The following is a 25,644-nucleotide window of genomic DNA, read 5'->3' on the forward strand; positions in this document are numbered from 1 at the left end:
GTTGTCTGTGTGACTTCTGTGAAGTGATCCTTGGACTCCCCCCCTATGTTATACAAATAATGAATTTTTATCAGTTCAATCATTAGGTGAAAGATGGAACATGAACACTTCCAAAAAAAAAAGACTTTTTATAGTTTCTTAGTCCAGCACAAAATCACATCAGAAATTTGTCCAGTTTTTCATCCTAACAGCTCTTCTTGCCTCCAGACCGCTTACAGTGTAGTGGATTTGTATTTTGTGTTAGAAGAATTAGCAACGTCAGTTAGCTCCTTCAAATCTTCATCCACCAGTAAAACAAACTCTGCCTTGTTTAGCTAAATGCCACCCCCGGTTCTGTGAGCATGCGTGGTGGGCTTGGTGTGCAATAGCACATTTCATATAGCACAAAAATTGCACACTAAAAAATAACTATTGCTCGCTAAATGAAACAATGGCAAATGGTATGAATAATCCCAACCAATCAATTGACAAGGATCCACTCAGCTGTTATTTAGCAGTTTATATGTAGACAGGCGCTTTAAAACAATGGGGATAGGTGTTTTGAAACAGTGGGAAACATGCCAACTCTTGAGTTTAATGGTAAATAAATGGACATTCAAGTATAGCTTTTTTGTATGTTAATTGTTGTTGTTATTATTATTGTTAGTCATATTAAATTATGGTGTTGTATGACAAACTCTCCAAAACTTCAGTATTACATCAGCCATTGACTACCCTTTTCTCTAAAACGTAGCGTAGGTTGGCCACTAATTTATAGACTTCTGGAGTTAAGTAAGGAATTACTTTCTCTAGTACTTAGGACCTGATGCTTTCTTTAAGACTTTAAAAATATTCTCCGCTGGTCTGTCCTTAATGCCTTTCAGGATGTGCATGTGTATGTTGGTCAGCGACGGACAGCCTTGCTCCGTATTGGGGCCCAGATGAGAGTGGGCAGGACACTGGAGCACCTTTTGACTCACTTGGAGCCTCGGCTCAAGCAGGTGCTAGAGGTGATGTCCTTCAGCCACGCTGACATCATTGCTGCCCTCAGTGACCGAGTGCGCCTCAGCCCTGGCAACTTGGAGAGTATCGTTGACAGCATGAGAGCTTTCAAATCCAGTCCAGGTTGGTCCACTGCAGTGTCTGAGAATTGAATTTCACCTTTATATAAATAATAGCCTTTGGTACCATGAAAAACAAAGCCAGTACTCGCATTGAGTATGTCCTTGAAGAACAAAAACTGTGTCACAAATGGAGTCATAGAAGACAAATTAACCAAATGGCTTAATCGTTTTGGTAAAATATTTCATAGCATCCCATTGAAGTCCAGATGAGTTATTTATGACTTAATTTTCAGCTAAATGATGTTTGTAGATTTTTCATTCAAGCTCTGATGCAACATCATCAGTGTAGGTGACACCAAAAAAACGTGCACAAATAATCACTAAAAATTATGAAATATTGATATTTAAAGAATCCTGAACAATAAAATTTGATAAGTGCGCAGATGAAGGATAAACAACAGCTGTCTGAAGCCTGCGCTCTGTTTCAGCCCTGAGCCACTGCCATATTGTTGTTACGTCATCACCAGAACGGCACCTGCTGATTCAGGCCCAAATCAATTGTAAACATGGCGGAGGTTGAGTTGTTTTCGGACGTTTTTTTTTTTCTAGTGTGGAGCTTTTTTAAGTCCAGTCTTGAGGTGATTCTGAAGAAACTGTGGGGGACACAGCCTTATGGTTTGAGCCTTATTTAGACCACAATGAGGGAGACTACACCTTGGAGGAAAACCTTCAGTCTGACACAGTGACAATACAGAATGGTGATTATAAAATAAATAAATAAATAATGCAGGTGATTTCGGCATGTGGGTGGAGATGATAAACTTTTTTTTTTTGGCCAGATCTTTAGTCGGAATCAACTGATTAAAAAATAGTTTACCATCTGTGACATCAGAAAAAAGTGATGAGAAAGTGTGGATTTTTTTATTTGTTTTATTTTTTCTTAGAAACAGGTACATACATTTTACATCTGAAAAATGACACGAGGGATTGAAAATATCAGATATTTTTAAAATAAATATTGTTTTCTTCTTGAATACAGTTAATGCATGGGATAAAGTTCTCCGTCACCATGACGGATTTCCGTCATTTGGAAAATTTAACCACACATACGCGTGCGCACGTGGTGTCATGCGTGTTTTGGGGCCGAAATATGATAGTCTCACTGTCAAAGCAACATCCCATTCTGCGCTAATCAAAGCAGCAGCAATGTCAGCGTGGACTGCGGAGGAAGGGACTGTATGAATTTTCGCTCCTCTCCGCTCTGTTTACTGCTTTCCGTGAGCCACGGTCCTTCTCCTCACTGTCTTCGTGGGAACGTTGGCAGACACTCCCCAAGTAGAGCAAGGCATGGCTTTGCTTTGAACCAATGAAGCAATGATCCGACTCTGCTTCGATGGTTTGTGGTATTATTTCACTTTATCTTTAATTTTCCCCCAGTAAAACCCTAAAGAGCATATGTCTGAGAGTAATATTTACCTTTTTTATATTAAACCGACCTGTTGTGGTCTTCTAAAACAGTTGATAGATGTATTTTATAACTTAAAAACGGGACCGATGCTAACGCGTTTGCATGTCTGTGGCGTTTTCAATGTTAAAGTTAGCATTAAGCTGTTCACATCACAGCACAGTTTGTGTGCATGTTTTCTGTATAATAAATGATTAATGGCTTAGTGTTTGTTGTTGTAAGAGAGTCAAATGTATTACGAATTTTAATTTATTTGTATTTATATATTAATAATAATAATCAGAAGACTCAATCAGAATCACCTTTATTGTCATTGTAATTTGCATTACGAGATTTGAGTGCAACTCCAAAAAGGTGCTTTCTGTGGTGCGAGTAATTTTTAGCCAAATAAAAGATAGTGAAATTTAATGGTAAATTATTCAGAGCATATGCACAACTAATATAAACATAAGATAAAATGAAATGTGGACTAAGTAATGTAAAACGAGAATTATATACAACTGTTTTATTTAAGTTTAATGACAATTTGTTTCGGTCAAACCACATCTAAGCTGTGTTTTTACACAAGAAAAAAATAAAATGCTGTAAACTGCACATTTGTCTTTTTTCATGAAAATTACTTATTAAAAATCACATTACACTTTAGTCAGGCCTTTAAAATACTTTTGTGGGCTCTTGCTGTAATATGTTGTCACTGGTTGAGATAGTTTCTGTAGGCATCTAAAATGCTCATAATCGGATGAAACCTGATGGAAATCTCTTTGTGGTGTGTCGGTGATGTATGTATGTGCAAAATAAAACAAAACATTACTCAAGGTATGTTTTTGACGAGAATATAACATAACTTTATTACAAGCTCAAACGTTGATGTTGTGTGATAAAGGCCTTTTAATAATAGCTCACTTCAAGAAATAAGGGCACACACACATGTAAGTTTAAAAAAAAAACAAAAAAAACAAGCCTAGGTCCCATTTGTCACATGGGAGTTTGGTGCTATGTTACAGTGCCGGCTGTAATCCGTTATTGCAGCTGATGGGTCGAGTCTCTGCTGTCAACGAGCTGCTTTGCACTGCAAGTTAGAAGACTCTCAGTCCCTCATCTGCTCATAATGTCTCAGTCTGCATGTGACGAAATCCCATGATCCCCAAAATAATAAAATAAAATAGAATGATCTGAAAATACTGTTTTGCCTTCATATCGAGTGCAGACGTCACACACACCGTGCATGCACGCTCATCAATATGTGTTCCATTTGCCAATCAAAAGGATTCTGCCAGCGAGAATTAACCATTCTGACACCAAAAACACCGTGTAGCTCCGACCTGAAACTCGCAGTGGAAACGAGGCTGTAAAAATCAGTAAATTAATGGGACTGTTAAGATAATGGTTCCGATGCTGATATCACTTGCTCCTTCTTCTCCAATCTTGGGACTCACCAGGAAGTTACTGGTTTTTAATGGCACGCACTTCAAAATCAGAATGTTTATGTCTTCAGTAACTACGCACCAGGAAAGGCTCAATTTCAAACTGTTTTTTTAATTTTAGTCTTAAATACTTTTAAAAAAAAAATTTTACATATCATGTCACCTACACTTTAAAATGATTTTGGAAATCAATCCACTGCTGGGATCTGTCTGCTTGAGAAAAGTGCTCAGTGGGTGTGATGCCATGAACTGTCTCCGTTGCTTACAATATCTGACACCACTAATGGTTCTCAAGGAAAACAAAATATGAGGCTTTCAGCATCATAGGTATCTTTTACTGTATTTTAGAACAAACTTCATTTAACTTAGTTTACATTTTTGCAAAGATTTAGCAATATTATTATTTATTATTATTCTAATATTTTTTTATTATTATATTGTAGCACATTTTGCCTTTTCTTTTTATTTTACCCTTATGTTTTCTGTTGTAGTATTTTCTCTTTATTGTATTATATTGTTTTTAAAAATCCATTGTATTCATGTGTTGTGTTTGTAAACTACTTTTTAAATTCTAGCTAATCACGGCTCATATTTCCTTTTGTTCTTTTTTCCTTCTTGCTCTTCTTTTCTCTTTAGGTTATGAGATTACATTCAGTCTGTTAAACCCAGACCCAAAGTCCCACCGGCTGCACTGGGACATAGAGGGTGCCGTACAGAGCTACATACAACCTTTTCTCTCAAAACTGGCCCCTGTGGCCAATTTTAGCATTGACTCTCAGGTAGTGTGTGTGTGTGTGTGTGTGTGTGTGTGTGTGTGTGTGTGTGTGTGTGTGTGTGTGTGTGTGTGTGTGTGTGTGTGTGTGTGTGTGTGTGTGTGTGTGTGCGCGTGTGCGTGCGTGCGTGCACATACAGCTGCCATATCACCAAGAAAAGATACTGATACTCTGTGTTATTCTTCACTTTTTCTTTACAGACCTTATATTATGCTGTACTTGGTGTCAGCCCTCGATTTAACAATAGTCGCAATGCCTACGCACTCAATGCTGACAGCCTTGCACACGTCATCAACCCTGTGGAGGCTAGACTGGGTAAATAAACAATCAAAAATACCAAATGTTTGAGAAGAGGTAATGCTACATAATCTACAAGTAATTGGACAATGGCCAATTTCCTCACCATGCCTTTGTCCACCACCACTATGGAGTTTACATAAATCTGCTGTACAAATTGAGTGACAATCATAGGAATAACAATTATATTCATGTGTAGACCCTCCTTAAGGGCTGAAACAATCATTGGGCAAATGGCAATATGATGAAGTCTGATCTGGGAGTACACTCTGGTGCCGTATGTTGCTGCATGCTCATCCGAATATGTGCCAGCCTCTGATGAAAAGCAACACCAGAGTTACTACCATGGAGTGTGAAAATGAGATCATTCTTTTCCAGTAACAATCTTGGCGAGGTCTTTTTATTCATTTACTGTTTTTCAGATTTTTATTTTGAAACATTGAGAAATTTGCAAGACATACATTGATATTCCCTCATGGTTATAGAACTAGTATGGCCAATTCCATTCCCAACATTTCATTTTTTTTTTTTTTTTTTTTTTTTTTTTTTTTTTTTTTTTTTTTTACAAAACTGTAGAACACTGGATGCGTTGTGGCAAAAGACAAAAATCACAGACAATCCTCATGACTAAAATAAATAAACTTAAATAAAATGAGAAAAATAATTGTTTTTGTTGTCCATTTAGCTGCTCCTGTTTTGTGTTCGGGGTCGCCACAGCGGATACAACCAGATCCGCACAGGTAGTTGGCACAAGTTTTATGCCGGATGCACTTCCTGATGCAACTCCAGTTTTACCTGGAGAAACACACACAGCCGCTGGTGTTCCAAAGAGGTCTCCCATCCAAGTACTAACCAGATCCCACACTGCTTAGCATCTGAGATCTAATGGGATCAGACTTACACAGAGCAGATCGGCTGCAAAATGAGAAAAATAATAATTCTTACTATTCCAAATACCTTTTCTTTATACTAACATGTCTTGTGCATTCAAGATTTCTGCATATTGCTTTTGGTTAGCATAAGCATAAAATGACCATTTTGACCATAGCTTTGAAAATTTATTCATCTGTAACCGGAGTAAAAAAGTCATTCATTTACAATATCTATCATCTTCATATCATTAACTTTTTCCAAGATTAGGTGGTTCAGGATTGGAATCAATGTCTGGTCACAGCCTTTTTGCCAGCAGTTATTAAAATTCTATACAAATAAGTATTGTTTGATAGCATTTCAGTCTTACCCATAATTAAAGAAGTAAATTCAAAATTGTAACCCTGAATATAGATTCCATATTTTTGTTGAGGTCTCTTATGATTCCACCACCAACCTCAAAGAAAGGGGTTATGTGTAAGCTCCGGGTCTATCTACAGTCACCAAAGGCAGAATGACATCTTGGCCCATATGTACAAGCATAAAAAAAAATCTAAATAAAATAAGACAGTTTGTGTGACACTGAACCGTAAATGTGACTTAATAAAAGGTGCATATATAAATTTTCAAGGAAGGGAAAAAAGAACTCTTCCACCAAAATACAGAAATGAAAATATAAACAATTTAAACTGTTTAGCTTAGTCAAAACGGAATACAAAATAAAACCTCAAATTTTTTATCATGGATTTGAAAGCTAAAAAATACAGTGTAATACATAAAAACATTACATGACAACATAAATTGTAGTTTCCATCTTGACCAGCCATCCCATAAAGATGAGGTTTGTGGATCTGGATCAGGGCATGACTGTGCAGAAAAGCATTGTTTATGTCCCCATCACACTAGAGGCTGAATGAGCCCGAATGCCATCCGAATGGGACTTCGACCTCCATTCGGGCAAAGTCAAGGCACAATTGAAAATCTTTCTGAGTGCACTCCAATCAGTTGGACAAAGTCATGCAGCCATCCCGAATGTAGCGCACATGCACTCAACTCTTGGGTGCGTTCAAAGTGGAAAAATATCAAACGGCAGTCAAGGTGGCCTGTAACTGCATTCTGACTGTGTTCTAAATATCACAGCGTCAAAACAGCATTTGGAACACTCTAATCACGCTTGAGAGACATTTGCCCTGGTCAGGCACGTCTAATCCTGCTCGCATTTTGTATCACCAGTTATCCATCTTCATGATGAAGTGGTATAGAGAAGGATTTTCTTAAAAAGAAGACCTGAAAGTTTAGCTACGAAATGCCAGAAGGTACATCTGAGATGCAAGCCTGGATTTGATCTGGTTTGGTGAAAGAAAATCCTCTGCTCTACTCCACTATGAAGCTAAGAGTAGTGATGCAAAATGCAAAGTTTGCACTGTGCACAATTTCTCCAATCACATCCACATAAGCCCATAACTTCTATTGGGTTGTCTGGATGTCTTGGTGGCTTTCCTCATTCTTCTACTTCTTGCACAGTCACTCAGTTTTGAGAACTGTCTACTCCATGCAGATTTATCATCGAGTGCCATATTGTTTGTATTTCTTTGTAATTGATGTATATAAAGTCTGAAACATATTGAGTGGCAGCTTTACCATCAGAGAGCCTTGTCCACAACTACCACAAAAGACTCCAAGCTGTCAGTGATGTTATAAAGGGGCAATACACAGTATTAAGAACAGGGGAATGTAAACTTTTAATCAGGGTCATTTGGGTAGTTCTCTTGTCATTTTGATTTAAAAAGAGGAAACACAGTTGTCTGACAATAAATGGCTTCACCCAACCACTAACCATGAGTGACAAAAAAGTTTTTGTGTTGTCATTCATATTCTCTTAAAAATGGCCAAAAAAGCAAAAATTCTGCCAGGGTACGTAAACTTTTGAGCACAACTGTACTTACTCCATAAATAAAAACATTATGGTATATACACCATGGTGTATAGCTGTACAGCCAATTGTCTGGTCACACTTGAGCCTCTAAAATCAAATGTAAATACCCAAAAATTAAAGCTGTAATCATTTAAACAATTGCATTCAAGGTTGCATTTCAAAATACAATGCAGAAGAGCACAGAGCCCAAATCACGACATTAGTGGTGTTGTCCAGTTACTTATGGGCCTAATTGTATGTGCTGTGAGTTTGTTCTGGTGTTGTTATTTGTATATACTTTTCTTCCCTTCTCATAGGTTCAAATGCAGCATCTTCCAACCCAGTGCTAAATTTTCTGCTGTATGTTCCGGATGCCCATCATTCACCACTCTACATCTATGACCATAAGAAACGAGAAGTGCCTTCCAATGCATTTCACGCCCCTCGATGGGGAGGTATTATGGTAAGGTCCCAGGTGACCATAAACTAAGCACTGTAAATTGTTTTAGATGTATCTGTATGTGATTTAATATGTTTAATCATGATTCTACCAAAAGGTCTGCACCCTTGTTTTATAGGTTTATAATGTTAACAGTTTCTATGGACCAGAGTCATTGTTTCCGGTTGATATTAATATTAACATGGCCAAAGTCATGGGAGTTTTCCTCACCCAGCTAAGGTAAGTCGGCACCTACAGTACAATAGATTTTATTTTTCCTGCAGGCAGTGTAACCTTCCTGTACCACCATCCATCAGGTTGCTGCTTGGTGTACAGTCATCTTCTACTCCCCCTGGCTTCAAGTTGGCACCGTGTGGCAACACAGGATTAGCTGATTGGGAACTAGATCGCCTCATGTGGAGCCGAAGTGTGGAAAATATTGCCACAGCCACCACCACCATAACCTCATTGGCACAGCTGCTGGACCAGATAGGCAACATCGTTATCAATGACAACATTGCCCAACAAGTAAGATGCATGCACAAGCTGCATTTCTCACTCTGTGTTGGCTATGTTCACACATGAAATGGTGTGAAAAGTGGTTACAAAAAATAATAATGGGTGTCAGTTATAAAATCTTTACACACCAAGTACAATGCATATAAATGGTGTGTTCAGAGAGTGCATACCTCTGCTGTGGTCCAATAGTCCCCTCATTACATTGTCCTTTTGTCTCTTTGTGCAAAGTCCTTTAACTCTGACATCCTGACTGCTGACCTACATTCACAGTCACTATGTCCTTTTTGATCACTGGGCTTTGATTCTGTTTGGTGGCTTTTGCTTTTCTTGCCCTCTCCAGTTTTAGGTCTGACAACACAGGATTTTCAGTTTTGTTTTGTTTTTGTTTTTTTGACATGGCTAGGTCTAGAATAAGTACCTCTAAAATCATACTATCATTTCATTTGAGGTTTGCGTGTGTGTGTATGCGCGCCTGCCACTACTCTGAGGCTATGAGCAATATCCACCAAACTTGCTTTGTGCATGTAGGTTGACCACAGAATTGCCCTTAAGGGGTTTGTTTAGAGGTCAAAATTATGAAGTTTATTTTTATTTATTTATTTTCTCAGTCCAACTTTCACCAGACTTGGCACACAAATATAAGTGGATTCTAAAATTGCCCATGCAACATTAAATTAACCAAAGGTCAATCACTGTGGTTAGTGATGGGCAAATGAAGCCCCATTCAAGACTCGAGGCTTCTCATCAAACATTTCGATACATGTCTCGAGGCCTCACGCAGCGCTTGGTTTGCTGTACTGCCATCAAGTGGAGAAAGAAATGCACAGGATGAATTTACTCTGACGACCCCCTGGATTTGATGTTTGACCTTAAATTTTGCAAATAAATACTTGAAACAATAAATTAATAAACCAAGAATAATATTGTTCGTTAACTTAGTGAATTAAACAAACAAGGCCTTAGACATATTAGTTTTGAGACATATTAATGTCTTTTTTTTTTTTTAATGGGTGGTTTCAAATAATAATTTATAACAATGAAAGACTATTTTGGGGAGAGAGGGGCTGCTAAGTCCATAATCAGCAATTTAAAACAATCCATAAAATTGCATCCCAGCTGCAGGCATTTAACCTTTCAATCACTCTCCTCCACGCGCTGGACAGGGCAAGCACCAAACGTTTCCTGCATTTTTCCGAGCGCTTTTCAGCGAATCGATTCACTCAACGAAGCAGTCACGTGGTTTCAGGAAACGAGGCCTCGTTTAGCTTTAGTAACATGGTTTGATACAGGCCTCGAAGCGGGGCTTCATTTGACACGCCCCCTTTTGCTCGATACAGCCTTCAGAGCCTCGCTTCATTTCGCCCAACACTAACTGTGGTCAAGGTCATTTCCTTCAATGATAAAATTTAAGTTTTCAGTCCAATTTGCACCTAACATTGCATAAGAATTTGATACTGGAATATGTTTTAAAGTGCTCTGTTCTTAATTGGTCACTTGTGTCTAACCTTTGATTGTTTGTGTCACTCAGGTGTCCAGTGCTGTGACATCAGTGCAGTTGGCGGTGGCTGAGCTAGAGGCGGGCAACCTGGCCTTTGCTCTGCAGTACAGTAAAGAAGCCATCTTGGCATCGGAGAGAGCCTTTTTTGATCCTTCACTCCTCCACCTCCTGTACTTTCCTGATGACCAGAAGTTTGCCATCTACATACCTCTCTTCCTGCCCATGTGTGTTCCTATCCTGCTGTCCCTGCTCAAAATGTTGTCTGAAGCCAGACAGAGACGCAGGGAAAAACAAGCCAAGAAAGACTGAGAAACATTCGTGTTGGAACCTGAAGACCCTAAATGAACTATAATAACTGTGCCCTTGACAAATAGGCAGGAAGCATCGATGGGTAACATTTACAAATTGAGCATATTTGTTTGGTGTAGGATTTTATTGATCATCTGCTGTGGCTGTCACACACTGAAACCTTGAAAGCTTGAATTGTGAATTTTTTTTTATCTCATTTTAGAAGTTATTAAAAGGTCAAGAAAAAATATTAATACCATGTATTGTATTCAAATCAGGATGGCGAATAACCGGTTAGTCCTGCTCTAAACTTACCAGATTACTTACTGTGCATAAGTCCTTTGTTAAACATGTTGAACTCACAAGAACCAATAAGGTCAGGCAGCATTGATTACTAAATTGTTTAGTGCGGACTGGTTACAAATTTGCATGTTTCCATAATACTACAACTGTTAGTTCTCCTGAAGTTATTTGAAATACTGATGTGACCTGGATCTCGTGCCAGTTCTTTATTCTGTTTGGTCTAGTTTTTGTTATCCCCAGAGTGAGATGCTCTTACAAATTGAAATAGAATTGCTTGTCAAGGAGCAATTGGAAGTTGGATAGAAGGGAGCCTATTGAATTTTGGAGTTGATTGGGATCCAGATGTGGATTCTGTACTTTTAAAATCTAAAATGTGTTTTTGTACTTAACATTTTCATCATTTTCTATAATAATGTGCTTTGACTAATGAAACCTGGCAAGTGATTTTTTTATTATTATTATTTATTTTGGCATTTGGCTGCCCCTAGTTGCTCAGGGTTGCCACAGCAGATCTGTTAGATGTCTGCATTGAGATTTGGCAACATATTTTAGGGCAGATGCCTTTCCTAACACCTCCGGTTTTACATGGAGAAGCATACTCATAGCCCCTGGTGTTCCAAAGCAGTCTCCCAGAAAGTACTAATCTGGACAGACACTGCTTAATGTCTGATCTGATGGAATCAGGTGTGTACAGAGCTGTTGCAGTTAAATATACTCATCAAAAATATAAATGCAACACTTGTTTTCATTACCATTTTTTTCATTCTTTGAGGTTAAACATAAAAGGTTTAATTCTGTCAAATTTTGTTCACAAATGTGTTCAAATCAATGTTGTTGGAGAGCACTGAACCTTTACCAACCTTTATCACATGACAGGTGTGAGATAGCAAGATGCTGATTAAATAACCTGTTTATTGTAGCTGTACCTCAGATAGGGGATAATGAAAATCCACTCTAAATCGTGCAGTTTTTCACACATCACAAGTTTTGAAGGCATGTGCAAATGCCATCCTGACTCTAGAAATGGTTCCCTGTGAACCAAATTTATTTCTCTGCCATAAGCCACCCCAATATGTTTCTCAATATTTGGCAGTCCATCCATCTGGCCTGAAAGCTGCAGACCATATGTAACCAAACTAGCCCAGGACCATCACATTGGGCTTCACTTAATAACCATCTTTTTTTCTGAGCTCAAATGCACATTTTAGAGTGACCTAAATTACCTGGCTGTCTACAGTATGGGCTTGGCATATGGTGCCATTCTACCACTGCTCCCTCTGAACCGTCACTAGTATTGCAAACACACTCCATTACTCAGGCCCTACCCAGTCACAGACATGTAGCCATGGACTACTTCATCAAGTGGGCTGAGGTGTATGCAGTGCCACTCAGATCAGATCACCCCGATGACAGCAGAAAGGTTGGTGGGGGAGATGTTTGCAGGCTTTGGAATATGTTGGGGTTTTGCCTGTGGTTGTCCACAAGAGCCACGGTCAGAACTTTGAATTCCAAGTCTTTGAGATCTGTCTATAGTTTGGGGTGTATAAGATGGACAACACGGCTTCATCCCCGAAGTAACAGCTTGGTGGATGACCTCAACACACCCTGGCCATCCAGCTCACCAGCCAATGTCACAGAGAATGGGACTGTCATCTATCTCTTAATCTGTGGTCCTGCTGGACTAGTTTAAGACTCCAGCCAGTACACACACGCTGCTGTCATGTTTAGGTGGAAATTCTGGACAGACAGAGGTGGACTTGGTGCCTGGGGCCGCCTCTGAGGTTAAGATTACTGTGGGAAAGAAGTGGACTATTGACTAGACTATGACTCTCCATTGGTGGTCCACAGCTACACCTACCATGCCCAGGCCAACTCCAGAAATTGATAGAAAAGGGTCTATGACACATCCCCAGGGCATGCCTTCATGCCAGGTGATGAGGTGTGGGTGTACTGCGACATCTGCAAGGAGGTTTACCCTAAATCTTCACAGCAAATGCCACGGACAGTTGGTTGCCCATCTTTCTGACATTGTACTCTAATAACTGATCTATGCTGTGGTGTAAAGTTTCATGGGAATAATATTAACATTTATAGTAGTGTCTGGTTTTGTATGTTGTTCCTCAGTTACTGTAATGTCAGTTTTTGTGCTTTTTTTTTTTTTTAACCAAAAGCAATGTGTAATTTTTAGTTGGCAACCACCTGTTTGACAAATGGATAATATCACAGTTCAAAACGGTTTGATAAATCGTATTTACTGGCTGTCTGTTTGGGGCACAAGAATTGCTGTAAAAACTGAGATTTGTTTGTCGAAATGCATTAAAGCCAACTTTGTTAAAATATGAGAGTTGACAAGTCAAATCTTAAAGCTCTCAGATACAGTAAAATTTAGACAATTCAATTACAATTCAATCTCTACTTTTAAGATTAGGCTTAAAACTTTCCTTTTCGCTAAGGCTTATAGTTAGGGCTGGATCGGGTGACCCTGGACTATCCCTTGGTTATGCTGCTTTAGACGTAGACTGTGGGGGGGTTCCCATGATGCACTGTTTCTTTCTCTTTTTGCTCTGTATGCATCACTCCGCATTTAATCATTAGTGATCGATCTCTGCCCCCCTCCACAGCATGTCTTTTTCCTGGTTCTTTCCCTCAGCCCCAACCAGTCTCAGCAGAAGACTGCCCCTCCCTGAGCCTGGTTCTGCTGGAGGTTTCTTCCTGTTAAGAGGGAGTTTTTCCTTCCCACTGTTGCCAAGTGCTTGCTCACAGGGGGTCGTTTTGACCGTTGGGGTTTTTCATGATTGTTGTATGGCCTTGCCTTACAATATAAAGCGCCTTGGGGCAACTGTTTGTTGTGATTTGGCGCTATATAAAAAAAAAGTTGATTGATTGATTGAATTAGTAATGTTGCAAATAAGGAGTTCCTTGTGGTTAATAACACGTAACTCCACTTTTTGCGTATTCGTAAAAGCCCAATCCATCATCTTCTAAACTGGTACCGTGGGCCAAGCTCACTCGGTAGGTGTGTTCAACGTCATCATCAGGCCCGGATTTTTTAGAGTGAAACAATATTCGGCACAGTGGTTCGATACGTGATTTGGAGCGTCGGTGTCAGACGTAACATTATTACAACTAAATATTGACCGTTTAGTTAGTTGGGTGGATACAAGTGTAGCTAAATGTTTCTATTTTCTAAGTGACTTTCAACACATTGGTTGTTTCGCTGTGGTGAGACGATTATTTTGTTGAGTCTACCAGCTTTGTCGGTAGCGGTACAGTACAAGGTAGCTGTTTCTGCTAAGCTAGCATTAGCATGTCTGGTGTCGTTCGAGGACCAGCGGGGAGTAACGACTGTCGGATATACGTGGGGAATCTCCCACCTGATATTCGTACCAAAGATGTGGAGGACGTGTTTTACAAATACGGAGTCATTCGGGATATTGATCTGAAAAACCGAAGAGGAGGACCGCCATTTGCCTTCGTGGAATTCGAGGACCCGAGGTGAGCTGCATTGCTACTCCTTATTTAGCTGGTGGTTTAAATGTATTGCATGTTGCAACGAGTAAAAAAAAAAAAAAGTATACATGTGCGACTCCATTTGTGTTATTTCCAGTATTGACAATCTGGGTTCATTTAAAAATTTATAGTTGTGTAAACACGTTAGCTCACGTCTTAAATAATAGTTTCCAAGCACCTGAAACCTTTTCTGCTGGACTCCACAATGAATCCCTGGCTGGTGACAAAAGGCCAGTGAGACCATGAACTCGTTTCCATGACAACCACAACTCCATACGAATGCCCATAAAATGAAATACTTTATTGTTGTACTTTCATTACATAGTTGAAGTAATTTGCAGTAAGGCAGAACATAAACGTATGTACAGAACTTACGTACAATAAAAATACAAACAACAAGAGAAAGGGAAGTTTGGGGGTCCCCTACTGAAGCTGTTTGGTCAGGTACCCCACATCTGATTGGTCCCCCTGCTTTCACTTTACATGCATCATTTCAGAGCATCAGCAGTGATTAACAGATTATTGCCTTGTTTCTACTTAAAACTGCTGTCCAGTCATCACGGCAGGAGCTATAACGCGGTTAAAACAGCGTGCTACTCTGGAACAGAGGACAGGCTCTCTCAAAGACTTTCTCAAAGTAAAAATAACAAACAGCTCCACAGAGTTGAATAAAATATAAAAGGGAACAAACCGAGCACAGCACTCACCCACTTGTAGAATGATTTTTCAAGATTAAATATGTAAAGATCACTCCATCAAAGAAGTCTTCACGCACGGATCGCACCATCAAAGAAGCTGTCGTGCAGGGATGGCACGCGATCTCCATTCAGAGAATAATGTTCAGGTCCACTCCATCAAAGAAGTCATCACACATGGATCACACGCAATCGCCAGCCAGAGAATAAAGCCCCTTTCACACTGGCGTAAACGTAGAGTTGTGTATTGTGGAGTCATTCCACATGCATGTACACTGCAGCAGTAAAATAGCGTCCTGCGACACAGACAGCATAGTCCGCACATATTAGGTTCCAAAATCTGACAATCTCTCAAAAAAGTGAGTTTTGGGGTGAAGTGTGTCGCTTCCTCTCTGAACACCACTTTCGAATGAAAGCTCAGGAGCTTTGTTAGCAGATGTAGTAGGTAGTGTTCATTTCACTCTGTCTGCCTGCCATTGGGATGTTTCTGCTTTTCCTAAAATGTACGTCACATGGCGAGAAATGGCAAGTAAGACATTTTCTGGAAATCCACCTGCTAACTTGCTGAGCGAGATGAATATTCAGCAATAAAATACATCATTGACCACTAATTATTACCACATGTGCTCTGATAGTCTTACAGTCATGAATACTTTGATGTTGTGTTGCTAACTGAGACAAATAATGTGCAGCATGTTCTTTAATGCCACCTTTATTATCAGCATGTTTGTTTTTGTCTCCCATCTCTGAAATAATTAGTTAATGACTCATAGCATTTAGTGCAAAGGTCCTATCACAATTTCCCTGACCTACAGAAAGAAACATTGCTTGTTTTGTCTGGCCTGCATTCCACATGTTGTACAACTGTGTTAATAACTCTGGCTTAAAAATGTGCTGTAATATTTCAGTGACTATCACAACGCACAATGAATCAGAGAATACCTCTTCTCCTACAGGGATGCAGAAGATGCCGTTTATGGCCGTGACGGTTATGACTATGATGGGTACCGCCTGCGTGTTGAATTCCCTCGAAGTGGGCGAGGAGGTGGAAGAGGAGGTGGTATTGGAGCTTTAGGAACCCCAAGGGGAAGATATGGTCCACCTTCAAGGCGCTCAGAGTACAGGGTCATTGTCTCAGGTAAAGCACAATGTGTAGGCTTGACTGATCACCATTGTTACCTGTTGAATTTTGTAGTTGGTCCTTTTCTTATCATTTACATCCTTTTCAGGTCTTCCCCCTAGTGGAAGCTGGCAGGACCTGAAGGATCACATGCGAGAAGCAGGTGATGTATGTTATGCTGATGTGTACCGTGATGGCACCGGGGTGGTGGAGTTTGTACGTAAAGAGGACATGACCTACGCTGTCCGCAAGCTGGACAACACTAAGTTTCACTCTCATGAGGTAGGTTAGTGGTTTCTGCACAAAGTGGCATAGGACTAGATTTTGGAAATGAAACTGTTTCATTCAGGTAAGTCTTTGAGGGGAACTGGACTGTAAATGAAAGCCAGTTTTCAAGATGAAATCACATGAGATAACATACCTTTAACATGTACCTTAGGGCCTAAATAATACAGCCGTCTCAGTGCAACAATCATATAGGATTCTCAATTTGATCAAATTTGGAAAAACATGGTTCTTGAAAAGAACACTTCAAGAATTTGCAGCTATGAGTGGAGTGAGAATGTTTACTATTTTATCCTGTTCTTTGTTATCGTATGTTGAACTGTTTTGGGAGCTGACAGATCTTTATGTGTGGTGGTGGTGTTGATAATCCCGATTAAGATGTTATCCTTGTCACATTTCCACCAATTTACAACCCCTGGCAAAAATTATGGAATCACCGGCCTCGGAGGATATTCATTCAGTTGTTCAATTTTGTAGAAAAAAAGCAGATCACAGACATGACACAAAACTAAAGTCATTTCAAATGGCAACTTTCTGGCTTTAAGAAACACTATAAGAAATCAAGAAAAAAGATTGTGGCAGTCAGTAACTGTTACTTTTTTAGACCAAGCAGAGGAAAAAAATATGGAATCACTCAATTCTGAGGAAAAAATTATGGAATCACCCTGTAAATTTTCATCCCCAAAACTAACACCTGCATCAAATCACATCTGCTCGTTGATATTGACCCTATGCCATGACATTGACCCTATGTGTCTTTTTGCAAGGAATGTTTTCACAGTTTTTGCTCTATGGCAAGATGCATTATCATCTTGAAAAATGATTTCATCATCCCCAAACATCCTTTCAATTGTCCAAAATATCAACGTAAACTTGTGCATTTATTGATGATGTAATGACAGCCATCTCCCCAGTGCCTGCAGCCCCATATCATCAATGACTGTGGAAATTTACATGTTCTCTTCAGGCAGTCATCTTTATAAATCTCATTGGAACGGCACCAAACAAAAGTTCCAGCATCATTACCTTGCCCAATGCAGATTCAAGATTCATCACTGAATATTTCATCCTGTCATCCACAGTCCACGATTGCTTTTCCTTAGCCCATTGTAACCTTGTTTTTTTCTGTTTAGGTGTTAATGATGGCTTTCGTTTAGCTTTTCTGTATGTAAATCCCATTTCCTTTAGGCGGTTTCTTACAGTTCGGTCACAGACGCTGACTCCAGTTTCCTCCCATTCGTTCCTCATTTGTTTTGTTGTGCATTTTCAATTTTTGAGACATATTGCTTTAAGTTTTCTGTCTTGACGCTTTGATGTCTTCCTTGGTCTACCAGTATGTTTGCCTTTAACAACCTTCCCATGTTGTTTGTATTTGGTCCAGAGTTTAGACACAGCTGACTGAACAACCAACATCTTTTGCAACATTGCGTGATGATTTACCCTCTTTTAAGAGTTTGATAATCCTCTCCTTTGTTTCAATTGACATCTCTCGTGTTGGAGCCATGATTCATGTCAGTCCACTTGGTGCAACAGCTCTCCAAGGTGTGATCACTCGTTTTTAGATGCAGACTAACGAGCAGATCTGATTTGATGCAGGTGTTAGTTTTGGGGATGAAAATTTATAGGGTGATTCCATAATTTATTCCTCAGAATTGAGTGATTCCATATTTTTTTCCTCTGCTTGGTCTAAAAAAGTAACGTTACTGACTGCCACAATCTTTTTTTCTTGATTTCTTATAGTGTTTCTTAAAGCCAGAAAGTTGCCATTTGAAATGACTTTAGTTTTGTGTCATGTCTGTGATCTGCTTTTTTTCTACAAAATTAAACAACTGAATGAACATCCTCTGAGGCCGGTGATTCCATAATTTTTGCCAGGGGTTGTATATCTCATAAAGGAGCTCTTTTCTGCGAGGTGCTCATATTATTTGTGTGTTCAGGGAGAGACGGCCTACATTCGTGTGAAGATGGATGGTCCTCGCAGCCCCAGCTATGGTCGTTCTCATTCTCGTAGCCGCAGTCGAAGCCGTAGCAAAAGCGGGTCACGCAGCTACTCTCCACGTCACAGCAGAGGGTCTCCACATTACTCTCCACATCGTTCCCGCTCCTGTTCCCGCAGCTAGACACACCACAGCTTAATTCAACTGCCGACCAGCTCTTCTGCATAATACATCTCAGAGTGGGAAGAAAGACCGCGCCAAACAAATGTGTACAGTCACCATGGACCATTTGCTGTGTTGAATGTCTGCTGCTTCTCTTTGTGTTTGTTTCGATTTTTGTTGCGATTTTTGCTTTATGACTAGGTGAGGTTGGCTGGAATACATGGTCTGGGTATGTTGTCTTATTTGCTCATCGTTCTTTCTTCCACTTTCCCTTTCCTTTTGCTTTTATGTAAAAATGATAATCCCTTTTTTGTGCTAACCCTCTTGTCTTTACTGTACTTCCCTGGAGTAATTCTAGTGTGTGTGTGTGTGTGTGTGTGTGTGTGTGTGTGTGTGTGTGTGTGTGTGTGTGTGTGTGTGTGTGACATGGTTATGGTTATGTTGTAGCTGTTATCTTGGAGATGGTCATTAATTTTTTTTTTTTTTTTCCCCCTCAACATTAAGTTGTACTTTGACCTTTTCGTGTGTCTCTCTGTAGACTTCAGAGGAGCAGGATAGGATGGAGACAGAGGAACAGGAAACAGTACATATTAAGATAAACAGGAGGAGGAGGAGCCAAAAATGGCACCAATGGTATGACGCCTTTGGCCTCTCAGCTCTGAAATCTGCAAAATAACTCGGCTTTTTTTCCCTCCTTAAAACTGATTCAAAATATCTGAGTACTCTTACTGAATGTTTTAAGTTGGAACACATTTTGTTTTGCTAAGCTGTAGTTGTGCTTCTGCATGATCCCATTATGTTTCGGTGTCCCAAGGTTACTTGCCTTCTGTCAGTAGTTTTAAAGTCCAGTGTTTCTGTGCACTGGTCCTTCATCGTTTCTTAATACATACAGCCAATCTAAAAATAAAATGCTGAGATGTCTCAGGAAGCTGTTTATCATACATAATCTATACTGCATTATTTTGGGAGTTTCCGTAGTTGTTGGTGTTTATGTACATCTTTCAGTACCCGTACTTGCTGTCTGTAATTGCTAGATTGTTGCCATTGATCATAGATGGTATCTCCTGTTTTGCTCAACATAAACTCCCTCCTAGATACGTTTTTAATGTTTGTTTTTGTTTTTTTGTTTTTCTTTAGTTACATAATTTGTGAAGGTTCTAATTTTCCTCCTTCTCTTTGGTTCTGCTGGTATTCTGAAGGTCTCCCCATTCCGGAGCCGGATCAGGATTCAGGATCAGATTAGGATTAGGCTTCAGGATGGATACATGGATCAGGAGCGTGGGATCATTTTACCGGGAGAGGGTCCCGACCCCCAGCCCTATCTACATAACTCCATCAGACCAGAAATGTTAATTAAATAAACAAAATTGGCTTTTGAGTAGTGAAGAGAAATTTTTGTTTTTCTGTGGGACCTTTAGAGTTGCAGTCACTGACGTCACCCTGAGGAGCAGTTGTTTTCACAGTTATTTATTTTTTATTTATTTATTTTTTTTTTTATGGTAAGAGGAGCAAAGCTTGGATCAAAACCAGGAGCAGGGCTGGGAGGTGCAGGATGGATCTACACACGTAAGCAAAATGGTAAATAGTGGGTAACATTCACAGGAGGAGGGGAGGGAAGAGGGAGGACTGGGAGGCAACAAGGGAATGTGACCTTAATGTTCTACCTTTATTTCTTTGGTTATTCTTGCTGAGGAAGAATGAGTTTTAAGTTTGCTAAGTATAATTCCTAGCATGGTGGAAGGTTTGGTCTCAGGTTTGGTCTCTTTCAATAAAAGTTCCATTAACAGTTTAGTACTGAGTGTTTTTTGGTTTGCATCCTCTCCTCCAGTACAGGTTAGAGTCTTTAAAATTGCAGTCATCTTTGAAGTTAAACATCTTCAGTTTATTTGTACAGCTCCAAATCACAACACAAGTTTCCTCGGGGCGCTTCATACAACACGAGTCAGGTTTGACCTTAGCCATTACCTGAGCAAGCACACTGATAACAGTTGTAAGGAAAAACTCCCTCAGGTGTTTTTTGATTGAAGGAAGAAACCTCAAGCAAACCAGACTCAGTGGGGTGACCATCTGCTTTTACTATACTACCTACAACCCCTGGCAATAATTATGGAATCACCGGCCTCGGAGGATGTTCATTCAGTTGTTTAATTTTGTAGAAAAACAGATCACAGACATGACACAAAACTAAAGTCATTTCAAATGGCAACTTTCTGGCTTTAAGAAACACTATAAGAAATCAGGAAAAAAAAACTGGCAGTAACAGTTACTTTTTTAGACCAAGCAGAGGGAAAAAAATATGGAATCAATTCTGAGGAAAAAATTATGGAAATATGAAAAACAAAAGAACGCTCCAACACATCACTAGTATTTTGTTGCACCACCTCTGGCTTTTATAACAGCTTGCAGTCTCTGAGGCTTGGACTTAATGAGTGACAAACAGTACTCTGTATCAATCTGGCTACAACTTTCTCTGATTGCTGTTGCCAGATCAGCTTTGCAGGTTGGAGCCTTGTCATGGACCATTTTCTTCACCAAAGATTTTCAATTGGATTAAGATCCGGACTATTTACAGGCCATGACATTGACCCTATGTGTCTTTTTGCAAGGAATGTTTTCACAGTTTTTGCTCTATGGCAAGATGCATTATCATCTTGAAAAATGATTTCATCATCCCCAAACATCCTTTCAATTGATGGGATAAGAAAAGTGTCCAAAATATCAACGTAAACTTGTGCATTTATTGATGATGTAATGACAGCCATCTCCCCAGTGCCTTTACCTGACATGCAGCCCCATATCATCAACATCTTTTGCAACAAGAACAACATTGCGTAATGATTTACCCTCTTTTAAGAGTTTGATAATCCTCTCCTTTGTTTCAATTGACATCTCTCGTGTTGGAGCCATGATTCATGTCTGTCCATTTGGTGCAACAGCTCTCCAAGGTGTGATCACTCCTTTTTAGATGCAGACTAACGAGCAGATCTGATTTGATGCAGGTGTTAGTTTTGGGGATGAAAATTTACAGGGTGATTCCATAATTTTTTCCTCAGAATTGAGTGATTACATATTTTTTTTTCCCCTCTGCTTGGTCTAAAAAAGTAACCGTACTGACTGCCACAATTTTTATTCTTGATTTCTTATAGTGTTTCTTAAAGCCACAAAGTTGCCATTTGAAATGACTTTAGTTTTGTGTCATGTCTGTGATCTGCTTTTTTCCTACAAAATTAAACAACTGAATGAACATCCTCCGAAGCCGGAGATTCCATAATTTTTGCCAGGGGTTGTATAACAGGGAGCACAACAGAGAACCATCACACAATGCAAAGACAGAAATGCTGCAGCTAAGAAACCATACATGTAGAGTTTGTGCCTTAAAAGACATCCAAATAGTGAAGAGCAGTGTCAGAAAATGGATTATAATTGGTAACTTGAATATTAAAGCCAGATAAGTCATAGGAATATTCTCCAGAGTTTGTCCATTAGATTATTTGAGAAATACTCAACACACTTCAAATTTTCACAGTTCTCTGTAGATCTCATGTTCCAGTCCTGGAAGGATCTCAGATGGACAGACAGAAGGATTTATAAAGCTCCCAACTGTGTCGGCAGTGCCCATGTCCTAGCTGGTGGTCACGTCTTCATCAGCAACTTGACCTTGGACAGACAACAAAATAGGAATCAGCCAGAATGAATAGTTCACAGTAAATAAGTTAAAACTGAACTAGCAAAGTGCTAATATGTTCATCAGCAAGTGGTCACTGCTTCATGAACATTTTGCAGAATGTGGATGTGATGAGACCAAGGCCTTCACCACAAGTAACGCAATAAGCTGGAGGGAAAATAGGATTCAATACAATTAAATCTGACAATTAGAAGATGGAGAGAACAGACAAGTCTTTAATCTGAATGTACTTAACTCCACAGACTATCTCGGCGAGTAGACTATTGAACAGAATAAGTACACGATAAAAGCTCTGACTTGCCGACTTTACCTTTGGAGCACTAACTCGATGTCACTAGAATGCAGAGCACGGGTCAGTATGTAGGGTGTAATTAGATCTGTCCAATAGGGGGGTGCTAGTCCCTGTAGGACATTTTGTTAAGCTAACTCAGGCTTTTGGAAACACCTCAATGCAGGGCTATGGCAACAAATTTACAGAAATTGTTGAAATGCTGCTTTAATGTTCTTGATCGCTTTCGTAGATAAATTAGATCCTCTGAAGTATGTCTTGTCTTTAGATACTGAATTTGGAAATAATAACCAGCACTGTTGCTGATTTAACCAGCTACCACTGTGGATTTATATATATATATATATATATATATATATATATATATATATATATATATATATATTACTACTGTGGTTGGATTAGTTAATACCACTTATTAGATACATGTCTTGTTGGTGTCAGTTTAGTACAAGGGTGGATGTTAAGTTTTTTTAAGCGAGATTTGTTGAGTTCACAGAGGAGTAACTGGTGGAAATATTGAACTCCAAGGATGCCAAAAACACTAAGAAGGTAGACAAGCACGCTACTGACGTTTTATAAGCATTCATCTGAATTAATCATATAATCATATGCTGTTCACAACAAAATAAATTGATCTAATTTACTTGACTCTTTGTTGTTTGCTTAATTTGGGAGGGGGGGTGAAGAACATAATTGATGGATGGCAAGTCGTCCAACTTCTTCATCCAATATTTCTCTATGTTGGACTCCTTACCATCCATTTTTTGTATAATATATATATATATATATATATATACTTGCAGTTTCATATGATGTGAAAATTAAGTAAGGTATATATTATATATAATTGTAAGGTGGAACTATGTTAGTATATAAAGGTATATCTAAATACAGTGAGGAAAATAAGTATTTGAACACCCTGTGATTTTGCAAGTTCTCCCACTTAGAAATCATGGAGGGGGATGAAATTTTCATCTTAGGCGCAGGTCCACTGTGAGAGACATAATCTTAAAAAAAAACGGAAATCACAATGTATGATTTTTTTTTTTTTTTGAATAAATGTGTGTGAAAATTATTTTCTGCTTTATTTTTTCCTTTCTTATTTCTGATTGTAAACCTAGCATATACAGTGAGGAAAATAAGTATTTGAACATCCTGCGATCTTACAAGTTTTCCCACTTAGAAATCATGGAGGGATCAGAAATTTTCATGTTAGGTGCATGTCCACTGTGAGAGACATAATTTAAAAAAACAATCCGGAAATCACAATGTTTGATTTTTTAATAATTTATTTATATGTTACTGCTGCAAATAAGTATTTGAACACCTACCAACCAGCAAGAATTCTGGCTCACACAGACCTGTTAATTTTTCTTTAATAAGCCCTCTTATTCTGCACTCTTTACCTGTATTAATTGCACCTGTTTGAACTTGTTACCTGTATAAAATACACCTGTTCACACACTCAGTCAATCACACTCCAAGCTGTCCACCATAGCCAAGACCAAATAGCTGTCTAAGGACACAAGGGACAAAACTGTAGACCTGCACAAGGCTGGGATGGACTACGGGACAACAGGCAAGCAGCTTGGTAATAGACAACAACTGTTATGATTATTTATTAGAAAGTGGAAGAAACACAAGATGACTGTCAATCTCCCTCGGTCTGGGATTCCATGCAAGACTCACTTTGTGGGGTAAGGATGCTTCTGAGAAAGCTCAGAACTACACAGGAGGACCTGGTCAATGACCTGAAGAGAGCTGGGACCACAGTCACAAAGATTACATTAGTAACACATGATGCTGTCATGGTTTAAAATCCTGCAGGGCAGCAAGGTCCCCCTGCTCAAGCCAGCACATGTCCAGGCCAATTTGAAGTTCACCAGTGACCATCTGGATGATCCAGAGGAGGCATAGGAGAAGGTCATGTGATCAGATGAGAGCAAAAATTGAGCTTTTTGGAATCAACTCCACTTACCATGTTTAGAGGATGAGAACTACCCCAAGAAAACCATCCCAACCGTGAAGCATGGGGGTGGAAACATCATACTCTGGGGGTGCTCTTCTGCAAAGAGGACAGGACGACTGCACCGTATTGAAGGGAGGATGGATGGGGTCATGTATTGTGAGATTTTGGCAAACAAGCTCCTTCCCTCAGTAAGAGCATTGAAGATGGGTCATGGCTGGGTCTTCCAGCATGACAATGACCCCAAACACACAGCCAGGGAAACTAAGGAGAACGCAGAACACGAGCTCGCAAAAAGAGTGATTTTGCAGACAATAATGGGCGAACACAAAGTTAAAAGTTGGATCACAGAGTCAAAATGACTGTGTGTGTATAAAGCCAGTGAGAAGAAGCACAGAGGCGACTGTCCAGGAACGCAGAACGTCAGCGCACAAAAGAGCGATTTTTGCAGATATTAACTGACAAACACAAAGTTAAAAGCTGGTTCACAGTGTCATAATGACTGTAAGCCACAGAAGAAATAAAGCCAGTGAGAAGAAGCGCAGCGGCTAATGTCCAGGAACCTATGGTTTGGTTCTAGCTGGTCTGGTGCATTTAATGACTCTGGAACACATGTGAACAGCAGCCTGGCGCACGGATGTGCACACCGGCCAGACTGTACTTGAGCATCTATTTTTGGACTGTGTTTAAAAAATGTGACATCTTGAATGGATGCTGTGAATTGAAACCCAAAACTTGAAAGGGACCAAGTGTGGGAGGGCTGGAGGTTTGGCCCAAACCCATACCTAAATGTGCACCAACGTCACTTTACATGGCACTAGATAGGTCATATGTGGCTTGACGTGGATCATATGCGGCGACACGAGCCAATCGAAGCTGGACAGGACTCAAATGACAGGTTGGTTGTGGGTCATTAGAGGCCAATACGTGGCACATGTGAGGTACAGTGAGGCACATAGAGGCGCCTTAGTAGCGGATACATGAATACTCAAAATGTGGATTATTTGTTGTGTGGGCCGCCAGAAGAGGAGGTACTGCTGGCCCACCACCAGAGGGCGCCCTGCCTGAAGTGCGGGCTTCAGGCACGAGAGGGCGCTGCCGCCACGGACACAGCCGGGGGTGACAGCTGTCACCCATCTACACTTCATCATACTACTC

At 39.7% G+C, this 25,644-nt stretch overlaps 2 protein-coding genes across 2 annotated transcripts in view; both read left to right on the forward strand.

Moving 5' to 3' along the window:
* The window catches only part of pigs (phosphatidylinositol glycan anchor biosynthesis, class S), a 16,626-nt gene extending 5,074 nt beyond the window's left edge, over nucleotides 1-11,552 (forward strand). Inside the window, exons 6-12 of the mRNA XM_034178382.1 lie at nucleotides 864-1,104; nucleotides 4,569-4,711; nucleotides 4,906-5,020; nucleotides 8,105-8,250; nucleotides 8,366-8,466; nucleotides 8,544-8,754; nucleotides 10,274-11,552. Coding sequence (XP_034034273.1) covers nucleotides 864-1,104; nucleotides 4,569-4,711; nucleotides 4,906-5,020; nucleotides 8,105-8,250; nucleotides 8,366-8,466; nucleotides 8,544-8,754; nucleotides 10,274-10,552 — 1,236 coding nt within the window. The 3' untranslated portion in view covers nucleotides 10,553-11,552. The remainder of the gene's footprint in view (nucleotides 1-863; nucleotides 1,105-4,568; nucleotides 4,712-4,905; nucleotides 5,021-8,104; nucleotides 8,251-8,365; nucleotides 8,467-8,543; nucleotides 8,755-10,273) is intronic.
* A 2,358-nt stretch (nucleotides 11,553-13,910) lies between these two features.
* On the forward strand, nucleotides 13,911-20,334 carry srsf1b (serine and arginine rich splicing factor 1b). The gene is made up of 6 exons (XM_034178384.1): nucleotides 13,911-14,329; nucleotides 15,996-16,177; nucleotides 16,269-16,441; nucleotides 18,382-18,650; nucleotides 19,082-19,176; nucleotides 19,743-20,334. Exons 1-4 carry the CDS (start codon nucleotides 14,142-14,144, stop codon nucleotides 18,562-18,564), a joined length of 726 nt encoding a protein of 241 aa, XP_034034275.1. The 5' UTR covers nucleotides 13,911-14,141; the 3' UTR covers nucleotides 18,565-18,650; nucleotides 19,082-19,176; nucleotides 19,743-20,334.
* The last annotated feature ends 5,310 nt before the right edge of the window (nucleotides 20,335-25,644 follow it).

This window comes from Thalassophryne amazonica, chromosome 9 (genome assembly GCF_902500255.1).
Source record: "Thalassophryne amazonica chromosome 9, fThaAma1.1, whole genome shotgun sequence".
Classification (NCBI taxonomy): Eukaryota; Metazoa; Chordata; class Actinopteri; order Batrachoidiformes; family Batrachoididae; genus Thalassophryne; species Thalassophryne amazonica.